The following is a 25672-nucleotide window of genomic DNA, read 5'->3' on the forward strand; positions in this document are numbered from 1 at the left end:
CCTCCCTTTTCTCACTTTGTTGAATTCTGCCTCATTTAAATGGCTGGCTGAAATGATTCACTAGAGTAGAACAGAAGAAAATATGGCAAGAAGGAAAAACCCTTGGCAGGAAAGCCTGGTTTTGCATTTTTAAAAAACAACAGTTAAGTTTTACTATACCGAAAATGGAGGAATAGTAAAGAATTCCAGTGAGACCACTGGGTGTGTGTGAGTATGTGTTTGTGTATATGGATTGTATGTGAAACCTAACAAGGACAAAATATTAAACCAAACAAGGAGAAAATATTGAAGGTGAAATGAAGATGGAAGCATAACTTAACATAGTCTATCAAGCAACTTGACTGTCTAACAAACAACTGCACTAGAGGCTTGGAAATACCTTTCTGAAATTGTAGCAGTCCTATGACATGCAGTTTTAAATACCCGAGCTGTAGTGAAAATTATGTGCTCACCATCCAGAACACATTTGGCTCACTAAAACACAGAATCTGTCATTTGAAATGCAGATCAAAGTAAATATTCTTTCATGACTGAGCTCAAAATCCTGGTAACTGCATGGACACGTCCTTGCAGATTTCTTGGCACTGATCCAGAAGGACTCTGGCCCTGCCTGTCCCTATTTAGTGTCCAAGCCCAGAGAAAATCAGCCAGGTGTTGCCATCTGTCACCGGGAGTCAGACACCATATAAATTTAATAAATTAATATCTGTTGGTAAAACCAAGATATACATGGATAGATCTACATTTCAAAGCATGGGCATTTGAGTATCATCTGGAATAAACTTCCTGCTATATGTTCTGCTGGGTTTGAGTTATCTGTCTAACAGAGTAAAATAGTAACATAAAAATTCCCTCAAGCTGAGCTTGACTCCTTTTAACTACATGAATACATCCATGTAATTTTCTCTGTTAACATTTGGAGATGGTTTGCCATTGCCTTTCCAACTTTCTAGTCTAGCCTTTAGTTCTAGGAATTCCTGGTGGTCTCCCATCCAAATACTAAACTCTTAGCCTTTCTGAGATTAGCCAAGGCAGTTGACCAGTGATTACAAACTTCCCTTCCTTCTCATAAGATTAGTCTATAGCAAAATACAAGAATGCTGACATTGTTAAAAAGGAAAGAAATTAAATCTCTTTCAGAGTAAGTTTCAGAGATACCAGAGGTTTTGGAGGATATCTCTAGTTTATGACACCTGGAAATAACTGCCAAAAACAGATATAGTATATGGCTTGAAAAAGATCAAGGCATTATAAACTTTCAAAATGGGAAAAAAATGCTCATTAAAAGAAAAAGAAAATCAAGTTTTTAAGGAGTTGCAAGGGTCTCACTCAACCAATAAGCCTGTCCCACCCAAGACTACCTGGGATACTGCTGCATCACACCGCCTTCTTCCCTGCCCCCAACTGGGAGCAAGGAGCAAGACCCAAAGAAGGAAATTGCCTTCCCCTTCCTGCTGATCAAAGAAATTAATTTAATCAATCAATCAATCAATCAATTAAAAGAAACATAGGGGCAGCTGATAGTCATTCTGCAGAGGCCTAGGCTTTTTGAAGCACATTATCAGATTCATGTTACCCCCAACAAACACAGTGCCCCCCCCCCAAATGCCTGTTTAAATTGTGCAGTATTTAATTGGTTTGAAAACACAACGTTAAGCAAAACACAGATGGGTGTTGGGCTTAGAATAAAAATTGGATTCGAAGAGTATATGGCGCAATGGATAAGGTGTTAGAGCAGCACCTGGTAGACCCAGGTTTTACTCCATTCTCAGGAGTGGAAGCTCACTGGGTGACTTTGGACCATTCACTCCTCTCAGCCCAACCTCCTTAAGAGTTTTGCTGAGAAAGTAGGAGAAGAGATCACTATGTATACTGCCTTGAGCTCCTGTATGAAAGACAGAATGTAAATCTGATAGATGCATTCATGCATGCATGCATAGAGTAGAGCCATCCAAAATCAATAAGGATTTGAACACCAGTGAAGTAAAATCTTCAATGCATTCTTATAATTTATTGCATCAAAACCTCTGGATATCTCAGATTTTCCTCCCTAAAATCCTAAAAGTCTTTCCTCCATAATATTCCAGAATGGTGTTAAAGTTGTCTTCTTCACTTGGCCAGATCTACACCCAGGAAGACTCACAGAACAAAAAGGAATTCAACAAACTCCTCCCTGGCTCTTTAAGCTCTGAAATAGATTTTCATCTTAATAGATATTAACCGGGATAACTGGATTGATGGGCTTTTGTGTGGATGACACAAAACTGCAAAGTCTACCCAACACCCAAAATAAGAGAATAAGACTGCAATCCCAGTTTGTACAGGTTGGAGGAGACACATGAAGCCCTTCTTCCCCTCTTCTCTGCATGGGTGAAACCACACTTGGAGCACTGTGTACAATTCTGGACACATTTCCAGAAGAATATTGACAGTTTAGAAACTTCTTACTTTAACCTACCTCACAGAGGTACTGAGAAAATAGAATAGCTTAGGAATTGTATGTACTGTATGTATGTTCCTGATGTATATCCTGAACTTCTGTAAAGATACCGAGTCCAAATTACAAAAACAATCTGATAAGCAAAGCAAGGGTAGAACTGTGAATTGAATGGATCAGTAATGAAAAATAATGTGCTATCATTTAAACAATATAGCTCTGAAGAGTACAACAGGCTGGAGTGGTTTTTACAGGAGGAAACCTCTAGCACACAATAACACATTTCGTGTGGTTTTTACGTGGCAGGCATATCGTGAAAACCAGCCCTCAGTTACTAAAATCTTGTAAACAAGTCACATTGATAAACAATAAAGCCAGGATAATATTGCATTTTAATTTGCCAGGTGCAAAACTGACTAGGAGCAAAGCTAACTGAAGAAAACAAAGCAGAAAAACCTAATATAAAATGATTAAAGCAACAATATATTACTGAGGAGCCACACACGCAAGAACCAAGTTTTGAAGGAGTTCCATAATGCCTCTCAGGCCCACCTTGATTGTTGTGCTGAGTTCTGAGCACCGCATTTAAAGAAGCGTTCAGACAAATAGATTCAGGGAAGGGCAATCAGGGTGATCAGGGGAATAGAAAATAAGTCCCATGAAGAGGACTCTACCTCTTGGAACATATTATCGATTAAGAATGTTTTTATTGTATTTTAACTAATGTTTTATTCCTATTTTATGTAAACTGTCCAGAGTTGCTCTCTTAGTGAGATGGGTGGTGAATAAATTATACACACACACACACACACACACACACACACACACATAAAATAAAATAAAATAAAATAAAATAAAGAGAAATTAAAGGAACTGGGAAGAGATGATCAGGTATGATACTACTTGAAAGGACATCACAGAGTATCCTGGTCAAGTCTGGTTCTCTAGCATTCCAGTCTGCTGGACATGGAAAAATGGACTTAAGATACAGGAAGAGAGATTCTAATTTGATATTAGGAACAGTAAAAGCATTTTGCCAGTAGAACCAATGACTGATGGTTTCATCTGCTGAAAATGATTTAATTTGGATCTTTGTACCAAACAAAGCTTAGACATGATGGCCTAAATAGATACATAGAAATGTATGATTCTATGGGAATGGGGATAGATAAAAGCCAAAGAGTGTATAAGTGTTAGTCCCAGTGGAATAGATGTTTACTTCCTGCTTCAGACAGAGAAGTGTTTTGGGTAGGGACTGTTTAAAATCACAGAAAAGAAAGAAATCAGAGGTATAGTGAAATAAAAAGGACATCCAAATGCCAGTAGAAGGATGGTCATTGTTCTCTAAGGTTGTACAGACATCCACTTTGCTCATCTCTAGCCAATATCTGAGCTTGTATCTGAAGTTTCATAAAGGCTTGCACCATAGTGGTGTGCTACTCCTTAAGGTACCTCCAGATTCTCAGTCATTTTAAAATTGTATCTAGAAGATGTTCTTACCCGCTTCCTTGGTTCGGATCACTTTAGATGGTGTGCTTGGATCTCCAGTTCCAATTTTGTTAGTTGCTACAACTCTAAATTCATATTCTACCCATGGGTTCAACTCAACTGCTGTGGCAGACTCCAGATCACCCCCTATGTGTTCAGGAACTGTGAAGAAGAACAAGGGAGTAATCCATTAAAAGCACGCAGTCTAGAGTTTCTCTATAATGACTAACTAAAGCTAGAGGAAACAACCCAGAGTTAATGGCACAATTAAGAATTTGACCTTTGCAAATTTATATACGAATCTGCTCTTTCAGATTCATGATCAAATATCCAACAGATTCCAAATTTCTTCAAATATTGCAGTGCAGGTCTTGGCAGTTCAAATATATCCAGATACATATTTAAATACTATTTGGAGAGGAAAATTTTATTTAAATCGTGATTTTAAGAAAAAAGATAAAAATACCATTTAAGTTAAGGATAGACTTCTCTTTTAGTTTCCTTTTCTTTTACTTAAAGCTGTGTGAGTACATTTGGTGGCATGGCATCAGAAGAGAACCTCTGAGTGCTGCCTCCACCTTGTTTTATCCTGAAATGTACTTTGATTAAGAATATTATCAATATTATTTTATCAACCTTATGAGGAAACCCTAGACTTGACTTCTAATATCCCTCTTGGAAAGTAAAGAGCAGATAAAGGGTTCCAGTAGAGGAAGGGGAACCAGTGTTCACATCTTTGGTGAGATTGTGGAAGAGTCCACAACTGATGCTCTTCCAGCCCTGGAATTTCAACTCAAGAGACAAACAAAAAGGGAATTATATACTGGAGTAGGCTTTCATGGCCAGTATCTGATGGGCTGTGTTGGGCTTCAGGATTTAGTGACCATCGTCTAGAGAACAGATTTCCTGATGTTTTGATGGCAACTGTGGCTGGAATCTTCAGAAGCAAGGTGGTCTGCATAACAGACCACAAGAAACTGAACAGGGATTGGCTGGACTCCTCTCTTTATAGGCAGATGTCTTGAATTTTGATTGCCCTTTAGCCAGCTGGTTTCCGATTGGTGCAGGTTGGTGAGGGCTGGTCTCTGATTGGTTCTTTGTTTGTGCCCAATTATAGGTATGCTGTGCTGGAAAATTATGAAAGCACCGACTACAAAACACTTCTGTGTCCTTAGCTTTGGGCTGCTATAGTTCATTTCTCTCTCACTGAGAGAGAAAAGTTTACAAAAAGAAAATAGACAGAAACAACCAAATAAAATAAGGAAGAAAAGCCATATCTTGCTAATTTCGCATATACTGGTGTGAACTGGAAAAGGCACTGGAAAAAAGAGATCCTGTCCTTCAGTTGTTCTCCATATTAGAACTGTTCTGCTGAAGTACTAATGAATCCCAGTTCAACCTGCTTGATTGATGCTAAATCAAACAAAAATCTCTTGCCTGTTTTCACGGTCTGCCAGCCAAGTGAGAATGGACTTCGTGCTTGCAAGTTGTAGGAAGTGATAGGACTGTGATTGTCTGCTCCAGGAGTCCATGAAAGGGTTGCAGTGATCTCTGTGATTTCTTCAACTATGACAACTCCAGGAGGCCCAGGTGGACCTGGAAGGAAGGAGGGAGGGAGGGAGGGAAGGAAGGAAGGAAGATTGAATGCATTGATTACTATTATTGTACTGTACATATATTTGTAAGAACACTCTCATCTAGTCTGCTAATTTATCCAGATTAACCAGCATAATCTGGTGACACAGCAGCCCTATACATATTTTAAGGGGCTCTGTCAAGATCCCTGTGCCAGACTTGGGCTGGGGAATACTCAGATTCAAATCCTCTCTCAATTAGGTAGGTCACTGGATATCTTTGAGCTGACATCTTTCAGCATGATTCATCCTATCAGGTTGTGAAAATAAAATGGAGAGATAGAAGAAAAAGAACTATGCACATTATATTCCTTGGAAGGAAAGTTGAATGCAAGTGAAATAAATAAAATATATAGAATACATGTAGAAATTTATAGAATCCTAACTCATGACTCTTTCAGTTTTATGGAGATCCACTTCTTAGCTATAGATTTTTGGGGAGTGATTCACAAATTTAACAAATGAAAAGCTTTAGCTTTATGGCCATTTTCATTAGTATGTAAAATGAACTTAATTGGGCTTTGTTTTTTGTACATATATCAATTAGAAAGGAATGTTTACAGGCTAATATCTCCTGCAGGACATTATTAGTCTAGAAAGTACCATTAACCATTATCATATAATTACGAAGAAGCAAGTCCTACTAATTTTCATAGAATAAGGATACAAAATAAGGATGCAAAAATATGCCTGATATTTTTCCACTACGATAGTAGGTATGATTTTAAAAGATACATTGACTTGAAATATCAGCAAAATATGATGGTAATATTAACTCATGTTTAATTGTTAATGAGTTAACAACAAGACCATAGGGATCTGTGCTAGCTGCAAGTATGAAAAGATGACAACGCCTGTGTGGTGATGCCACAATATAAATCTCCTTTTTTGTACTTGTGTTTTGAAGCTGGTCACAAGAATGAAAGTCATGGGTTTTGTGTTGTGAGTCACATATTTCATCGTTTGCCCATCTGTAGATGCCTTCGAAGAAGTCTAGAGCTGGACACAAATACTCTGTCACATTTGTGGGTGGGACATTGTGTGGATGATTTCTAAAATGTTTGGCTGGGAGAGAGTGGCTGACAGAAAATCTCCCAGTGAGTTCCATAGTTAATTGGAGGCTTAATCCTCAGTCTGTACCTGTCCAAGTCCAATATTTTAACCACTACATTATTGTTGGTATTTGGTTTTGCAAGTAGCAAGCCACTAAGTTACTATGGTAACAAATCACTTTGGCAGGGTGAACAGGTCAAACTTAAGTATCCTCAGGCTGGGGTGTGAAAAGAATGACCATATAAGATAAAGCTGCTCATTGCTTGGGGGAAGCTTGCCACCGAAGTTTTTAGTTTTCTGTTTTAAGTCCAGCAGCAGCAGCAGCTCATTCTCCCAGCTCTGTGTATGTGTGTGTATGAGCTTGTAAAGCTTTTGTGCCTATCCAGGATTTCTGGATATGAAACTGTTTATATTTTATGCTTTCTGTAAATACACTTACTTTTATAGAACTGCCTGGTGTGTGTTTTTTCTCATCTCTTGGGCCAAATGCTTTCAAACGCTCTGCCACAATTATGACATTCATATCTTTATAAACCACTGACTTTAGTATTGGTGAAATCAGCAATGTCAAACCTCACCATAAATGGCCTTTCTAAATTCTCCCGGAAAGTTGGAGGCAGAAATTGGATAGATGATTTCTATTTCTTCAAGGGAAGAAGGAATTCTCCCAAAATTTCTCAAGGATTCTCCTTTAGCAAAGATAGTAGCATCATTATTAAAAAGTCAAAGGGATGGGTTCTCTTACAATTTTTTTCCCTTTGAGATTTAATGTAAGTGTGGGAAACTAGGGAGGCTCCAGACTCCATAGACCTGATTTCAAACAGAAAATGACATATTCCCCTTGTCCACACTTTACTCAAGATAATTTTTCCAAAATTGGAAAAGGAACACATTTTCTTTTCTTCCCCTCATTCCACCTCTCATTTTATTGGGTTTTTTTTTGTACAGTATTGTTACTGTGTATATTCAAATGTATCATTATTTCCTATCTGATTTTTAATCAGAACCCATGTGTCCCTGTTGAACAAGCTAAAAATGGTTGGTTAACATAGTTCAAATCCTTTAAAAAGACTATAGATAGTAAACTATACATTAAAACAATACCATAAATCATGGGAAACCTTTTGGCTTCCCTGAGTCACACTGAGTGAAAAGGAATTGTCTTGGGCCACACATAAAATATATAATATAGTTGATGTATATAAGTAATAAAGCTTCATTTATTTTTAAAATATTTTTATTATAAAATTTAAAAACTGAGGGCCACATAAAACTAGTGGGATATTTGACCTTGTTTTTGTGAAACTAATGTATCAATGTCTGGTTCGATGAAAGTGGTTGCAATTCTCAGTGAGTTCTCAAGGTGCTTGTCAGAAATTTTAATTCTAATTTTACTCTTTGTGTGCTTCATCCTTGGGGCTGCATTACCAGCTGTTCAGAGCCACATGCGGCCCGTGGGTTGCGGGCTGGACATGCCTTCCATAAATTATACATCAAATTATGGTCTTTAAAACCCAATTTTCATAAATCCATCTGATCGAAACAAGGATTGATAAAATAGTAAACACTCAAAGCCGATATATTACAACCTGGACACATAAGATTTTAGGCAAACATCAATGCTAATATTCGGAAGTAACATATTATTAACATAATAATAAACTTGGATCTGACTTAGTTATATTTAGGTCCTGATGTAAACCTAACCTAACCTAACCTAAATTTTATTTTATTTATTATTTATTTGTGATTTCTATATATATAGCTGTCCATCTCAAATGCATGACTCTGGGTAGCTTACAACAATTAAAAACTGCAAAAAGAACAAAGTGCAATCTTAAAACATATAAAAAGCATATAAAACTATATTAAAAAGTAAATAGAATCCACAGCCAAGGTCTAAGAAACAATCTGCACTCAACACAGTCATGGTAGAGGCTCTGTTGCAGATCCAGATCCCCAAGGCCAGTGGCACAGCCACATCTTTAAGGCCTCATGAAAGGCCAGTAATGGCCAGGCTAGTCTGACCCCCGGGGGGATGATGCTCCATAGGGCAGGGGCCACAATAGAAAAGTCTCTTTTCCCAGGTCCCATCAGATGACATTCTCTAGTGGATAGGACCTCTCCTGCCAGGCCTAATGGGACAGGAAGATGGAATTCCTGTTCCGTGCCCAGAATTGTTTATGCAGAATCAGTAACAAGACTGATTAATCATCTCAGGCTAATAACCCAGAGACCCAAAAAAGAAAATGGATGGGGAGGGAGAGGGAAAGGAACAAGCATACTGTACATAAAAACCAGTTTTAACAAGATAGATACAGGTAGTCCTTCTTTAGCGACTGCCTTGGATAGTGACCATTCACAATTATGAAGGTGATGTGATATATAGATTTGATGATTAGAAATAATAAAGGACCATAGAAATAATGAAAGCTACAGTATGTGGTATAGTTAGAGTAAGAATTTAATGTAAATGTATACTTATATCTGTTGCAAAGAAAGTCAGGAGTCATTCTTTTTCTGTATTTCCTTTTCTTTTTCTTTTTCTGCACTTTTGACTTTGTTCTTTCTCTTTTTTCCCCTGCTGTTTGTCCGCTTTACTCTCTATTTTAATCATTACTTTTTGTTTGCTTTTATCTTTCTGTCTTGAAAATTTAATAAAGTTTAATGAGAATGCAATTATGAAGGTGATGAAAAAGTAACTTTGTGGCCACTGCCTGCATTTACAACAACAAAAACCTTCAGTGTGAAACTGATAAAGGTCTGGTCAGTTTCAGGCAGCAGAGGACAGCTGGCCTTGGGTTCTAATGAACTAATTAAGGTCACAGAGCTGAGCTTGCTAATTGGCAGTTAGCACTTTTTAGGGAAGCACTGCACTGTGAAGAAAAGCAGCTCAGGAAGAGATAGCTTGTTTAAGCAATCTCTCTGCCCTGTGAGAGGGAAAAAAAGGGGGGAAAAACAAGTCAGGCACAGAACACTGTAAGGGAGAGCTTTATCTGAATGAGACAGCAGCAACCAGTGATTTTTACAGTGAATCTCTCTCTCTCAGTCATGTGGTTTGCTTAGTGACTGTGTCACTTAGTGACCATTTCACCAGAACCAATTGTAGTCACTAAACGAAGACTACCTGTATAGATGAGTATGGCCTTGAAGAAGGAATTTAAGTGTTATTTAAACATAAGCTTTGCCCAGTTATACAGGAGGAGTGAAGAAAAAACTCAAGGTTTCTCCCCCTTGATTTTCATTAGGGTAAAAGGGGAGAGAGAATCTCTGCCAGGCTTTTAAGATTCTGTTAATTCCCTACAACTATAAAATAGACTGCTAGTAGTTCATGTGGTGTCTGTTTCCTGACCTATTCTATCTCAAAGGGCTCTGACAGTAGGAGGAACATGCAAATCATAGCTTCTGGAATTTTTTAAAATCCTTTAAAAGTAGTTCCACTCTAGGTCATGTGACTGGAGAGAGGGATGGGTCCTGAGAATGCAGAAGGTGACTGTATTTGGAGCCCACAGGGATGCATTGTGGGATTTTCTTCTGGCTGGCTCTTTTTTTGGAGAGTTATCAGGCTGATGGACAGACAGACAGAGTTCTGAGCTTCTTCATATTAAACATTTCATATTATGAGCATACAACATTCTAAAAAACCCAAATTTCATAGTCTAATATATACAGATGTTGTTTTATTGGCCAAGCAGCCATGGCCAAGGCCCAGCCTAGGTAAGTCTGCAATATATTTTCTTCATTTGTTTAAAATTCACATTGTGTGAGTTTATTTATTACATTTGTAATCTGTACACAGTGGTGCTCATTGGCTGTTCTTACTCATTTCAGAAGGGTTTGTGCAGAAAGTGCTGCTCAGGGTTTCATTATTTCTCTCAACAGGAAAGAATTTAAACCTTTTTTTAAAAAAAAAATGCTTAGCTTCCAGGTAGATTTTTGATCTTTAAATTCATCTGATGTATAGAAGGAATTGGAAGAGGCCTGGTTAGCTTTCTGTACACACCTGCATTAATCTCTGTGCTGAAAGCAGGATTTTCTTTTCAATAAATATTCTCTGGATCCTGGGATGGATGTTGGCAGGGGGGCTCACAGTCACTATCATGAATATGTTATTAGGAACTGTCTGATTGAAAATATTTTTAATGAACTTTGGTTGTTTGTCCAATTCTTCAAGCTTACTGAAAGAACACTGACTGTCCATCAATACGATTTCATTTTATATAGGAATGGCTATAGAATATTGATATAAAACAATCTATTGTTGAGTCAAGTTCTTTGAATTTTGATTTTCATCCTGCTGTTTGTTTCACAGATTGCACCAAACCATAATGTGGCTAGCTTTCGTATGGCTTAGTATGTTGCATGAATCCAGCCACTGTGGTTTGTAAGTGATGGTTTGTTTGTCACTTGCTTCCTTAATTACACAGAGTGACTTACAAAGTACTGTAGAAATATCCATTAAAAACAACAGTAAGGCAGTAGAATTTTGAAAGCCTGGGAAATTAAATATGTTTTGAATCCCCTCTAAAATTGTTATAAGGAGAGGGCTTGCTTCAACCTCAGTGGCATTGTGATCCATAACATGGCCAAATTAACTGAGAAAGTAGACTTGGTTGTTGCCATCAAGCATACATGCGGCAGGACCCATGGAGAGTTTCTCATTGACAACCTAAGTGTATGTAGTTGAGTGGGCATTCCTGCAAGTAGCTTGGCTTATCTTATTTTTTAATTTATATTCACAGTATATATTTTACCCAATTCCACAAACTCTGGGTGGTTCCCATAAAACATATATCTAATAAAAACCACAATCAAAACTATCACTTAGAATCAATCAATCATTTCAGACTTTGGCCACATAAAAAGCTCACTACTCAGACAATGTCCTCCGACATTCTGAAGGGAGCAGACTTGAAGCATTGCTTCCCAGTTGGATCCCATAGAACAGAGCTGGCAGACTCTATTTGGAGAAGATGGTTCCATTGATAATATGGACCCAAGCCACATAAGGCTTTATAGGACCAAACTAGTTGTTTGAATTGTCCTTAGAAACATGCTGGCAGCCAGTGCGGAGCCCACAATATTGGGATAGCAGTGATGAAATGGCTCTTACCTGCCAGCTGAAGTTCCAGGTAGTCTTCCAAGGCAGTGTCAAATACAGCACATCCAATATCACAATAATGAAGCCGTGAATCACTGATGGCAGGGCCTTGTGCTCTGAAAAGGGCTATAACATGAGCACTGACTGAAGCTGGGCAAAGGTCCCCTTGGCCATGGTCTCCATAATAGAAGCTGTGAATCTACAACAGCCCACCAGTTATGTTCTTGCTCTTTCAGGGGGAGATCAATCCTATCTGAGCCAGACAAGGACCCAATGCCAAATCTGATGGCTTCTGAACAAACAGAAGCTGGATCTTTCTCTGTGTCTGGGTTAATGTTATGGCTTATTGCAATATCTGAGGGGTGGCAGTAGAGGGAAATGAACCTTCAATCTCTGAAGTTGTGTGAAAAGGTTTGATGGCTTCATTTTAGCCTTTACCAGCATCTGTGAGAAAGGCATGTTATTGCAGGTTAGACTGAGTCCTTAGGCTCTGAAGCCTTAGAAAAAAGAATAATTGCTTCAGAGAAAAGTTGCTGAGGAGATGGTTGGATCTTAGGAGCTTCCAGGTATGAAGCCCCCAGACTTTGCCCCCAAACTGAATCAGGAACAAATCCATTGCACAACAAAAGCAGACATGTGACTGTCAACAGACCGAGGTGGAGCCTTTATTTGGACAAATAAAGGAGGACTGAAAAAATATCTCTGAAGAAGGCAAAGGCAAACCACTTCTATACAGCTCCCAAGATCATGTCATGGAAGTGTACATGAAGTTTCTTAGAGTCAAGTTCAGCTGAAAGTAGACTGTACATTACATGGTTCAGAAGGGTAGACTCAGTAATATATATGGTCCCTTGCAACTCTATAATGCTATGACCTGAATACACACACTTTTGTGTTAGGTGGGGTTGGTTTTTGAGTTCACTCACCCGTACCTACTAGGCAAAGGGCTGCTAGATTCCACTTTTCAATCTTACCCACAGATGTCCAGCAGGGTACAATTTTCACCTGTTAAATGTTGGAGAGTATGCACAAAGGAAAATATGCAACACAGTACCCTTGCAGTTTACACATTTGTGAAGAAGGGGACATGGAGCAACATCTTGCTTCAAGTTTTGAGGAAACAAGGAAATACTATGGAGAGAAGTTCTCACCAGTTCTTGACCTGTATCTACATAGGAAGCTGAATACAGCTGAGTTTAAATAGAAATTAAATTATTTCTGATCCCTGCCCACACTGAATTATGAGACACAGAATTCTGCACTACTATTCTGCACATCTTCCAAAAGAACTCCATGTGGAGCATTAGGACACAAGTGGAGACCTGCTGGATTTGAAACAAAGGTCTGTCAAGTTCACTGAATCCTACAGTGTTTCCTGCAGTGCCAAATGTCTGTGGAAATCCACTTTTCCTCCAAGAAACTAGCGTTCATGATACAGGATGTAATATAAGACTAGCCTACTGCAGTCATTAGTATGAAAAAGAATCAACTCATTAGGACCCAACAAAATGCATAAAAGTGTGTGCAAGCTTTGAAGTTCTCCAGAGCTCTTTATCAGGCAAAATGTTACAGCAAGCTCTAGATATGGAAGAAAACTTCCAAAATTAAGCCTGCTTTTCTCGACTGCAGGGTCTAATTCATTCTCAGGAAGGTTTGAGATCTAGTGGAAGGTCTTATCCATGTCAGGTCACTCTTAGAGGACAAAGAATAATGTCTGAAAAGGCTATATATATAAAAAAAGCACCGATAATCCTCAATCTGTCTAAAGCACGCAGACATCTAGCCTGACAGAAAACCAAAATAAAGAAGAATCACAGCCGTAATATCATCAAGACTGGAAAGTGGATTAAAAAAAAATCAGCTAAGCCAAAGTATCCTGTGTTATCTAGTGATTCCTGGGGATTGGAAGCTCAAGACATAAAGCTTTTCTTTGGGCAAGGGTAAAATCAGAATCAGATTCTTCCACACAAGGAATGTGTAGTTTGAAAGAAGAGGGTGAAAGGAACAAACCACAGGGTTCTCCTAAGTTAGATCTGTTTTTATTACGGTTGGTCGCCCAGTCAGCCAGATGTTTAGACAGGATTTGGCATTTTTATCCACCTACTGAGTCCTTCCCAAGGACCTAGGATAGTTATTTAATAATAATATTTAATATTTATATTTATATTAATAATTTGTAATTTATAACATAATATAATAATAGATTATTATTATTGTTATTACTACTACTACTATTGATAGTACAGACTCTCTTCTGGCAAACACTCTTCTTTGTAATGTACCAGTGGGATTCCTTGGAAAGCAGCTGGTGTTCTTTGTGGTTTGCACCTTGGGGTGTTGTGTAATCTCAAACATAACAGAAGGCCCCAAGCAGATTTAGGCAGTGTGCAATTTAAACCCCATATAGAGACTAAAAGAGTTACACCTGTCAAGCTCTTGGGAGTGAACTTGCTCGAATAAGAAAGAAGCCACCGTGTAATGGACTTAGAGAGACGCTTAAGAGCATTAGGGAGAGGGAGCAGCAACTTTCTCTAGAAAAGGAAGACAAAATGAAAGGGATTATCTGATCATTTGTTACAAAAGCATTGGGCTATGAATAGTTTTGCAGTGACAAAGCCCATTAGGTAGTCAGCCACATGGAGTGCCATGAAGTCACTTGAGATCAGCTGTAAACTCAGGTTTCATGGTTCATGAGCCAAGTTTGCCAAGTAAAGAAAGCAGGTTTCAATTTGTAGGCAAGGCAAATGGTCAGGTGTCTAGCAAATTATGGTATCATCATTCCAAATTGTGATATGACCTGAAGAAAGACCTGCAGTCTTAATAACATCCAGGGTAGAAAACAAGCAACTTGGAGAGATGACTGCGCCAAGCTTTGATCTTCAGGCAATCCAGATAGTGCCCTTTGAACAAGGGTAGAAGGTTCCTCTTCCTTGTTCTCCTGTGATGCATGTGAATTTCAGGATCTGTTTGGCCACAGTTGGAAACAGGATGTTGGATTTTTTTTAGCTCAGGTGTCCCACTTAGTCAATGTACCCTGCCTGGAGCACAAAGAGGGTGTGGCTGGTGACATCATCAGAGGAAGTAGAACTTAATGAAATAGGAATCTTAATCTTTCTTAAACTCTTCAGTAGGAAATATCAGCCTGATTTTTTCTGGGGCGGGGGGGAAAGGGAGGATTTTAGGGGATGAATGCTTTAAGACTCAGTAAGACTTAACAGTTATAGCACTTCAACCTTATCAGACCTGCAGAAACCAGCTAACCAATGAACCAAATCAAATGGCCAACAGTTTTAGCTCCATCCAGTTTTGAGAGGTTGTGGGGTCACCAGATGGGCACTTCAGAGTCACACGAGGTCTGTGGGTGGCTTCTAGACTAGATGAGCTCTTGGTATTATCAAGAAAAATCTCCATACATCTGGGCACACTGGTACTTCCAAGCGCAGTCATACTATATTTCATCAAGACAGCAAGATAAAATAGGAAGGAGGAAGGAGTATTAGGTATGTTCGCCACCTTGAGTTATTTATAAAAAAATAATAAAGGCGGGATAAAAATTAAAAAAAAATCAGGACTGGGATCATGTCTGGGAGGTAAAGTTCTCTAACACTTAACTGTCCCACACATTTGCAATTTGTAAGGGTTGGCTGGGAGTGTCATTCATTTTATTAAGATATTTTTTGTGTGCAAATTACAGGTGTGGGGATTTGAACCAGCTATGCGTTTACCTTTTAGCAAGAAATCAACAAATAGGGTGGCCCAGCACATATTAAAGATAATAAAGAGCTTGAGTATAGAACGGTGTCACCAAAAGTTCTGCAGAACACAGAGGAAAAAGACAGGAAAACCTCCAAATGTAAGCCTTCTGGAGGAGTTAATACAGCTGACTGTGAAGTGGATATTACTCTAATAAAAACTTGATGCATCAAGTTTTTATTAGAGTAATAAGGTAGACCTATGTTCATATAATGAATGGATAAGAATTTTGCATTCTGAGTTACCCTGCATTATGGATTTTTGCTCTATTTATTCCACAGAGAATGAAATCAACAAAAATTACTGCGTGTATGCGTCGTGCCAAATGAAATACACAGGAAGCTGATAAGATGTGCAAACAAATAAAAGTCGGCAGGCATGGGTCCCAAAAGGAACAGCTAATTTGCTCTGGATCAGAACCAACAATTGAGCTAAGAATTTTTATTCTTCCCTTCCAATGAAAGCACCCCCACCCCCCAAATCAAGTTGGGCTGAGAACAGTAAATGTGAGGGGAACAAATATGCCTCATCCTTTTGCAAGCTATGAAGGAACATCTGAACATTGCTAGATTGTACAGCTAGAACTGACCTTTTAGGGGCAGAGAGCAGATTTTAGTAGTGATGCTTGAAACTGCTTCCCCAAATGCCACTTGGTGCTTTTCCTTTAACTCTCTTCTTAACAATAAAAGATATTTATTCCTGTGGAATTTTGCCTTAAGTCTTGAGCCCTCTGACTCAAAATGTTAGCCATCTTTAAATATTTGAAGAGATACCAATAAAAAATGGGGCAAATTTCTGGAAGGTGAGGCCTGAGCCAGGATGTTCAAATACATTTTTAACCCTGAATAGAGTTGTTAGAAGTTCTTTGACAGTGGAAGAATGTCTCTTGGAAGATGATGGACAGACCTTCATTTAACATCAGCAAGTTGGCCTGGATGATCTTTGAGTTTGACTTCAAATCTGTTTATATATAAAAATCTACCTCTAAATAAGTGAACAAAGCCTTTTCTAGCAGAAAAATGTCATGTTATGTAAGGCTGCACCAACTGCATATTTCAGAGAGTAGGTTTTGGTGGCATGTCATCCATGGTGAAAATCATGGATGCCTGGCCATGACTTTTTAAGCAGAGTCTGCCGTACCCACTATCAGTTTTACTTTTCTTTTCCTCCAGGGATGAATCTGCATGTTGCAAACATAGGTGCAACTTAATATGCAGCAATTGAACAAGGAGCCAATCAGGAACCAGCTTGCTGGGACTCCTGTGATGTGGATCAGAGATCAGCTTGCCAGGTTCTAACACACGAGTCCAGCCAGCCCCTTTCAGTTGCCTATGAACTTCTGAGAATTACACCACAAAGCAGCTCACTTTACCTCTGAAGATGCCAGCCACAGCTGCTGGCGAAACATCAGAACAAAAGAAAACTAGGCCATGGCCATTCAGCCCGAAAGCTCACCCCTGCCTCACTGATGCCAGCTGTGAAAGCCTATAGCAGAATACAGGTTAATGTCCTTTCAAGAGAGCATTAGCCCTTCTGCTACACAGAAGGTTGATTCAACCAAGAAACAAAGCTGGGTCCTACTAGATGTGTATTGCTAATTCTATCACAATTAGGTACACTACAGGTTTTCTGTTGCTTGGGTAACCAGGAAATGCTCCTGGGACCAGTCTCATCCAGTGGCAGTATCTATATCTGCTTCTACAAGGCACCATGGGGTGACGGGGGACTGCACTGAGCAGGAGTATTGGGACCACTTCACCCACACCCTCCCACTTAACACCAGCCTCCTGTTAGTCTGGCAATTTAACAGGTGGCTGAACTGCCATTCTTAGGCATCTTTCTCAACTAGCTCTGCCCACCTCATTTGAGAGAAAGTGATTGGTGATTGTTTTCCTGCTAGCAAGTGATGCAGTCATGGGAATCCACCAATCCTTTTCCTTACCTTGGCCTGCATCAAACCAATAAGGGCAGCACCATGCACTGTCCTTACTGATATGGCAGTAGAGGAATCAACAATGGGGCAGCACAGTTTATGCCTGCCTACTTTCCCACCTACTAAGGGACAGGTAGGGTTTCATACAGCCATGAGATCGATGCCAGTGTCTGTATTTCAACTGTCTTGCACGATCATTTATGCTGACCGTGTCTTCCGTGATTAGTATACTCACCCCTAACAAGAAGTTCTGCCTCATCTGATACACTGTCTGCTGTAGATTGCACCCTGCAGCCATATCTTCCAGCATGCATCAGAAGGATGTTCCTGATCATTAAATCTGCAGAAGATGCTTGCTGGGGAAAAAAAAAGCAATACTATAGCATCTGCTTAAACACATTACAAATATTTCTTTGCAAAAATGCAAGTGCTGCTTTGTTTGAGCATTCAGGAGGCACAGCACAACCCTTGTAGTAATCTGTCCCCACCAACCTTCTCAGACAATATATCTGCTACGTATATATAGCAATGAGGATTTGCATTAAGATGTGCAGGTTTCTTATTCTGTGCTGGACCATGCCATGCAGCCCTTAAAAAAAAAACCTACTGGAGCATCTCCCTGATACATTTGGACATGATTTGTTTCTTTGTTGGTTTTACTATCCTGATATTTGAACTGAAAATGCCAGCTGCTGATCTGGGACCGTTGTGCATGTAACTCATGTATGGTGGTGCTGCTGGAGGGATATTTCCAGATACATTTGTGATGGCTTTTGAAAGTATCTTGTAGTCTGCTGTCTGGTAGTCATTAACGTCTCCATTCCATTGTTGTTAACAAATACTTCACAATCGTTATGCAGCCATTATACCATATCTCTGTTTCATACCGAGTTTTACAGTGTGGTGATATCACAGCCATTTGCTGCTGTTTCTAACGTTTTGTTAGACCCTTAGGAGAGGTTTGAACTTAGGTCTTTGGAATCTACTCAGATGTATTTTTTATAGATCAACAGTCTGCTGTAAGTACTGAAGATAAATAGATGAGCTATATTCCAGAATAATTCTCATGCTGGACAGGATATAGCATTATGCTGGAGTCACTACCCTTGGTTCATTGATTGTGTTAATATAAAGGCTGCTAGCTCCCTGCAACTGTGGATTCTTATACATATATTATTATACAAGAGGAAATGGGGAGGAGGAGGAGGAGGAGGAGGAGGAGGAGATGAGAATTGGAGAATCATTTTTCATTTCCAAGTTATTTTTCCATATGACAAATATTCCAGGGCTATTGGTAGTTAAAGTCCTGCAGAAAAAGTGAGTGAAATCAAAGCTTTAAAAAAATTGGACCACTTTACTTTTTTTTTTCTCAACCTCACTCAAGACCTATTTCATGGTAAAACAATTGAGCTAGAATTCATCAAGAAGTTCAACACTGTGCCCGGGGCTTCTGATGGGAATGGTGGACTGAATGGCTGTGCCTGCGGGCTCGGCGGGTGGAGCTGACAACGTGGCAACATTTTTAGGGCTCAGGCAGAGCCCAGAAATGTTATCCAGATAAAGGAGAACACCTGGAATCACCCCATCTGTCCTCTGGACAGCTGCTTGCAGCCAGAAGGTCACCAACAGTGTTTTGCATTTGACTGGTAAGAGCCAGCTGAGAGGCAGGGCTGTCATCATTTTCCAAGCTGCACTGTAGCCTTAAAGGGACACTAAGCCCAGCCACCTCATTTCTAGATCACCGGTTTGTATTTTTTTAAAGTATACGTACCCCAAGAGAGGCTTTCTGCAATGAGGAGAAGCTGGTTCTCTTGGTGCTTATTGTTATTTCTGGTATTTTTTGAAGTTTTGGGTTTTGGTTTCCTTCCAGATATAAAGGAGGATTGAGAGTAAGCAATTGTCTTCCTGTTATTATTTTTGTATTAAATTTGAAGATATTAGCATTTTCCTACACATTGAATTGGCTGATTTGAACTGCAGCTTTCTGTTTTCACTTTCCCTTGAGAATTGTCTGCCATCTCACTTTCACTTTATGTAAACACACTTTGGAACATTTTCATATCTTCAGCTTTCACTGGTTAAGCTCCTAGGAGGTGCCATAATCTACTGCATGAGACATGGGAGGATTTTAAACAGATTCTTTCTTTCTTCCACCAAGATTTTAAATAGATTTCTTCTGACTTTTACAAAGCTTTTATGCAAGATATTCAAGACATTGTGGAAAATATGAGATCTAAAATGTGCCATCAGGTTGTGGATGTGATGGATGAAATTGAAGAATTTAAGAGCGATAGAAAGGTTTTTTATCGAGATCCTGGATGAAGATTGGATAATGGAGGTGGAGAAATCTAAGGGAGAGAGTGATCTGCAAGCCATAAATCCTGGTGGAATGCCATGAAAAGAACCTGGAATCTTGAGGGGGCTGTTGGGCTGTTTGATTCTTTCAAGAGAAAAGCTCTGTGCATGTTGTGGGGATATGTAAATATTCTGGTTTATTCTGAAGCGGGATAAGGGTTGAAGAATGTTCATCTGGTTTGCTCTAAGGATTTGATTAATGTTACATGCTTTTGAAGATTTGGATTTATTGTTTTGAATTGTCTTTGTTTTCTGGGTTTATTGAAATTAGGATTATTAAAACTGTTATATTATCAAGTATAATAACAGACAACTTATATGCTTTTTAATTTGATTCTTATTATAGTAGACAGAAATGTATAGAATAGTGGTAGGAAGGGAATAATTAAATATGTTTTATCTTTTGGAGGGGAGAAAGATGTTTAGGAGGTTTATATGAACTCCCCCCCTTTATTTTCATGTAAGAGGGACGAGTAGCTGTATTTAGTGATCTTAATTATGTGCTAAAGCGGAATGATTTATAGAAATAATGTGGTGTTTTGGTTTAACATAGGGCAAGAGATTGATTATTTATTTATTTATTTATCAAATTTCTATCACTGCCCATCTCTCCCGAGAAGGGGACTTTATTATGGAAATTTTTGTATATCCTTGCTGTTAAAAGTCAGAAGCCACATCTTTTGTAAATTTGAAAATTTTTTCTCTTGTGTTTTCGCACCTTTTTAGTTCTTTTTTCTTTCTTTGTAGTTTTTTTGGTAGTTTTTATTCTTCTCTTGAAACTTAATAACATTTACTATAAAAAAAGAGTTCAACACTATGCCCAAGAATTAAACAACAATAAAATGTAATGTGTTAACCTGTCTGCATCACACCTGATTCTGTTTTCTGAAAGCCACCGTCATTAGGCAATGACCATTGTCTGTAACTCTTGCAGTTCATTTCTTCTGACTACAGTATGTTGTTTAGTATATTCCCTCTCTTCTCCAGACTTGCCCAGAATAATAATCCATGCATTGTGTGATGCAGTTGATGATACTACTTCACAAAAATGTGTTCAGCATAAAACTGGTTAGCTTTTATGGTGCCACACGGTTTTTTGTTGTTTTTAAACAATCAGGATTTGACAGATATGCACAATTTAATTGGAGGTATATTGTCTGATTGAACCAATGACAATGAATTATGAATCCATGTAGGACTGTAAATTCAAACAAGAATTAAGATGTAAACTTACATATACAGAAATCAACAAGAAGGGTCACACTAGCTACAGAAGTGGCAGAATGCAATGAAATTAATTTTCAGATAGCACTCTGAGAGTGACCAATTTTAATACAGGGTAATTTGCTCAGCAGTGCATTAAAATTGTGTTAAATTGCTAGATTTTTCAGATTCACTGCTTAATTTGTTTCTCACGTTATTATAAAAGAATGTTGCCTTAAAAATATGTAAAAACTGAGCCAGGATTACTCGATAATTATTTGCTTACTTTTTAAAAAAATGTAGAGAGGTAGGTGATAAATTAATTCTAAATTGCTACTGCAGTTCTTAAGACTGTTGTGCTGTATTGAATGACAATTGCCTGTTGTCCCTTTCATCATTTAAGAGAAATTTGATGAGGATTCTGCTAGTGTCTTCTTGCTGAACTGCATCTTGATTTATACAATAGTCACACAATATCGTTATAGCATTGAAAGTCTTAATGTTTTCAGTTTTATCTATTTTTATTAGTAGCATTCTATGACGTGCTGTCTAGAATTGCTAAAAAAAATTGCTTTTTTCTATCAGCAGAAGATGCACTCCACGGCCTAAATGGCCCTTTTGAACTCAGTGAATTCTAAAATTTCTAAAAAGTGATTTAAAAGCCATATTGTAACTTGACCCTAGGATTCAATATGTTAGATAATTGTCTGCAGAGAAATTCCTACATTTTTTCTCTGTCAGTTCTTGTTCAATCAGAGGATAAAGAATTTGGTTTAGGATTTTCTTTCAAAGGAGAATGTCTCAGAGAATTTCTTATGGAAGATATCCAGACTTTCTATCTGTTGAGTTGTGAGGCAAACAACAGATGTGTGTGAATGTCCTGTCTTTCATTGTACAACCCTCTCTCCAGAGGTCTGCTACTTCCTTGAGTTTTGGTCAATCAGAAGGAATCTGATAGCATCTTTTCGGATTAAGAATTTTTATTAAAAGGCATAAACCTTCTTGAACTGCAGTTCACTTCATCTGCTACATGGAATGGCTAAATTGTAGGATTTAAATTGGGATGAGGCTGATGGAGGGGAATGGGAGGGGAAGACAGGTTAAATCAGGAATTCAGGAGACTGAACTATCAATAGACACATCAATATAGTCAGATCGATTCTCAGGGAGGATCCACTAAAAGACAGATCCTAAAACAGACAACAAAACACAAACTGGTTATCATGTATTATTCACAGCTCAGTCCCCTCAATTATTAATAAGCTACAACCCATTCTGGACAATGACACTGCACTTTTTCAGGCACTGGGTGGTAGGCCCATACTTTCATTCAGTCAATGACCCAACCTGAAGCAGATTCTCACAAGCAACAAAAACCACCAGAACAATGATGCTGACATGGGAACCAGACCCTGCAACAAACTCACATGTCTACTTTGCCCCACATTTATATCACTAGCATCATTACAACCCCCAGATTGCTGAACTGACATCTATAAAAAAAAATCATGGTATTTCAGAAGTTCTCAAACACTCCCCTCCACCCACCTCATCCCAATTCCTCCCCCAGTACACATGTAAGCTGCATTCACTACCTATGGGATGCCTCCCAATATGATGTCATGAGTACTGATGGCGAGCAGGAGGGGGCCTCTGTCCAGGGGGGAAAACGCATGCGTAGTACTGAGGAATTAAGCAGCCATTCAAAGAGACACAGATCAGACCCGCCTTAACTTTTGGGGTTTATCTGTCTGGGTTTTTCCTACGCTTCTTCAGTTTGTTAGGATTTTCTGTCTTATGTAGCAGCAATAAACACTAGAGACAGCAATAAACACTAGAGACCTATTCCTCGTCTCAGCGTGATTCCTGACTGTTAGGACATATGAACTGGTTAAAGTGCCCTTGTAAGAAAGCATTTTCAGCAAGCTGAAAGGATCCTGAGGTCACACGGAGGGGTTTATCTAAAATATTCTGATGTCACGCTGTAATTTCCACTGTGTCTGTCTTGCCTTTGCAATGTAATGGGCCAAAGGCATATAAGCTCTGGTTCTGCTTTTGCTCATAGCCACTCAGCAAAGCGTAAAAGCTTTGCTGGGGGTCCAGTGGTATATATGGTATTACTGCTTATATGCATGCAAATAAAATTATGTTTTACCTTCAAAGTGATTTGGTTGCTTTAGGTGAGGCAGGTTTTGGCTACAACACCTGTTTCTTCAGTTCAGAATTATACATCAGCCCCAGGAAGTCTGTTGCACTTCTTCAATTTTTGAGAATTTGCAAGATAGATTTCTGCATAGTATTAATGTTAGTATAAATACCTTTAGGAAGGAGTATGCCCATTAGCCAGTAGAATGACATGGAAATTAGACAGGGGGACTCCAGTGAAAATTGGAACTCTGTGTTAAGACGTCGCATGTTACATTTATTCTGCTCAGTCACACTCACTTTTAAGGTGCTATCCTGTTCTATATCCTACCCTCACCTGAAATAGCCAAGAAAAGGAATATAAGAAACTGCTATGAAAACCATTGATTTGATTTGATAATATAAGTTAGCATAGTTTTACATTCTCGTAGTGTTTTACACAGTTTATATTGCTTATGTCCTGTTATAGTTATTTGCCCTAGTTGTTTATAGTATTTAGATTATTCATGGTAGAATTAGTTGCAATTTTATAGAATTCTTGTGATTTTTAATACTTGCACTCTGTAATTTCGCCTTGGTAGTTTCATCTTTACCCTGTTTTATGTTATCAACATGACTTTTTATTTGTATTTCTATTTTAGCATAATTGTTATGTCACTAGTTATATGCTGGTCTAAGACTGAAATAAAATTGATTGATTGATTGATTGAACTATTTAGCAAAATATAAAACTACCAGACTGCTTCAGAGTCACATCTTTCCCATCACTTCCATGCTACCTTAACAAAAAATCCAGAGATGTAATGAAAGGTTAAAATTTTGTTTTGGTGATATTTTTGAGCTTACTTTATTGCTGTAGGATAACAAAGAGTGCAAGTGTTGTTTTCTGTTACATGTCTCCCTATCAACCTGCAGCCTCCTTGGCTGCCCTCTATAGCTTGCAATTGGGCTCCTTTGTGGTGGGATTTCATGGATATATGGATAGTTGGGGAGCATGCAGACTACCAAAGAGATAACTGTGCAATGAAAGAGAGGAGATTCTCACACACCTCTTGACTGTCTCATTGCTAAGGCAGTGCCAAAACATGAGAATTTCACAAAAATTTCAAAAGCAAATTCTCTGTCAGTATGAGTAGCACAAAATGCAGACCTTCTCCACCGGTCATTATGTGCATATGTGTGCTGGTGTATATTGATAACGTAATGTTCTTTTAAGGGTTACAGGAGGATCTTCTTAAAACAGCTGAATTGTCAATCTAACTGCAAATGCATATATGTAAAGTGACGTATGTAGGAGCAAAAACTCTAACTTCATGTATACTGATAGTATCTCAGTTTTCTCATCAGAAAAAAGACCTTGAAGTCATAGTGGGTAGCTCAATGAAACTGTCAATTTAGTGTGTGGCAGGTGGGAAAGAGGCAATTTCATACTAGAGATTATAAAGAAAGGAATTGAAAATAAATCTGCCAAATGCCCTTACAAATATCTATGGCATGTCTGTTCTTGGAACACTGTAGAATTCTGGCTACAAGTGGAAAAAGTGCAGAAGATGGCAAATAAAAATGATTGGAGACTCAAACAGCAGCCTTATGAGAGAAGGTTAGAATATTTGGGACTCTTTAAATTAGAAAAAAAGGTGACTGAGAAGGCATGTGATCAAGGTGGATAAAACCATGGAGAAAATAGCCAGGGAGAAGTGTTCTTCTCTCAAAACATTAGGACTGGGATGATCCAATGAAGCTGATAGGAATGAGATTTAGAATAGAAAAAAGGAAGCATTTCTTTGCTCAGAGCATCATTAACCCATGGAATTCATTACCACATGTGTGGCAGTAGCTTTGAATGTCTTTGAAAAGGAATGGATATATTCATGGAGAATCAGTCTATTAAGGGCTAGCAATCTTGGAGACTCAGTGTAACCCCCCAGCCCCCTCCCCACCAGATGCAGGAGAACAATGGCCAGAGAGTGGTCAGTCTCTGTATCGGGCTTTTGAGCACCCTGTGGCCATTGAGAAACACAGTGCTGGATTAAGATGGATCTTGGTCTGATTCAGCAGGACTGTTCTTACCTTCATATGATCATGCAGGCCAGATTCTGCTTGTCTTTGCCTCCATAATTCTATTTTTATTTATATAAGAAGGTGCCTTTTTTTGGAATGCAAATTTGGAGACTGTTTTCCCTCTCTGAAGAGACACATCTGGAGACTGTGTTTCCTCTCTGAAGTGGCACAGGCTTGTGTGTGTTTGTGTTTTTGAAATCACACATGCTTTGAATTCAAACAAGGAAAATCTACTTAGAGACCATGGGAAAAATTTAAAGTATGCATTAAAAAACCAAGAGCCTCCTAATAACATAATTCTTCTTGTGCATATCAAGAGTGACAGATCTGCTGATACTTGCCTAAGCCAATTGTGCAGAAGAAAAAGCAATTCCCATGTTTCTAATGTGAGGTTTTAAGATCTCAGGTACTTCACAACTCAGCCAACTCATTGTGTCTCTGAAGATGGACGATGTGATGAATCATATTTCTCTTCAATAAGGTGCCAACTTGGGGATACAAACTTTGCA

The 25672-nt window shown here is 38.6% G+C and overlaps 1 protein-coding gene across 1 annotated transcript in view; it reads right to left on the reverse strand.

Annotated features, from left to right (window-relative positions):
• CNTN5 (contactin 5) overlaps positions 1-25672 on the reverse strand; it is a 255596-nt gene that overhangs the window by 53455 nt on the left and 176469 nt on the right. Inside the window, exons 12-14 of the mRNA XM_063305866.1 lie at positions 17635-17755; positions 5363-5521; positions 3938-4087 (exon numbers count right to left, since the gene is read on the reverse strand). Coding sequence (XP_063161936.1) covers positions 3938-4087; positions 5363-5521; positions 17635-17755 — 430 coding nt within the window. The remainder of the gene's footprint in view (positions 1-3937; positions 4088-5362; positions 5522-17634; positions 17756-25672) is intronic.

The sequence above is a fragment of the Candoia aspera genome, chromosome 5 (genome assembly GCF_035149785.1).
Source record: "Candoia aspera isolate rCanAsp1 chromosome 5, rCanAsp1.hap2, whole genome shotgun sequence".
NCBI classification, from domain to species: Eukaryota; Metazoa; Chordata; class Lepidosauria; order Squamata; family Boidae; genus Candoia; species Candoia aspera.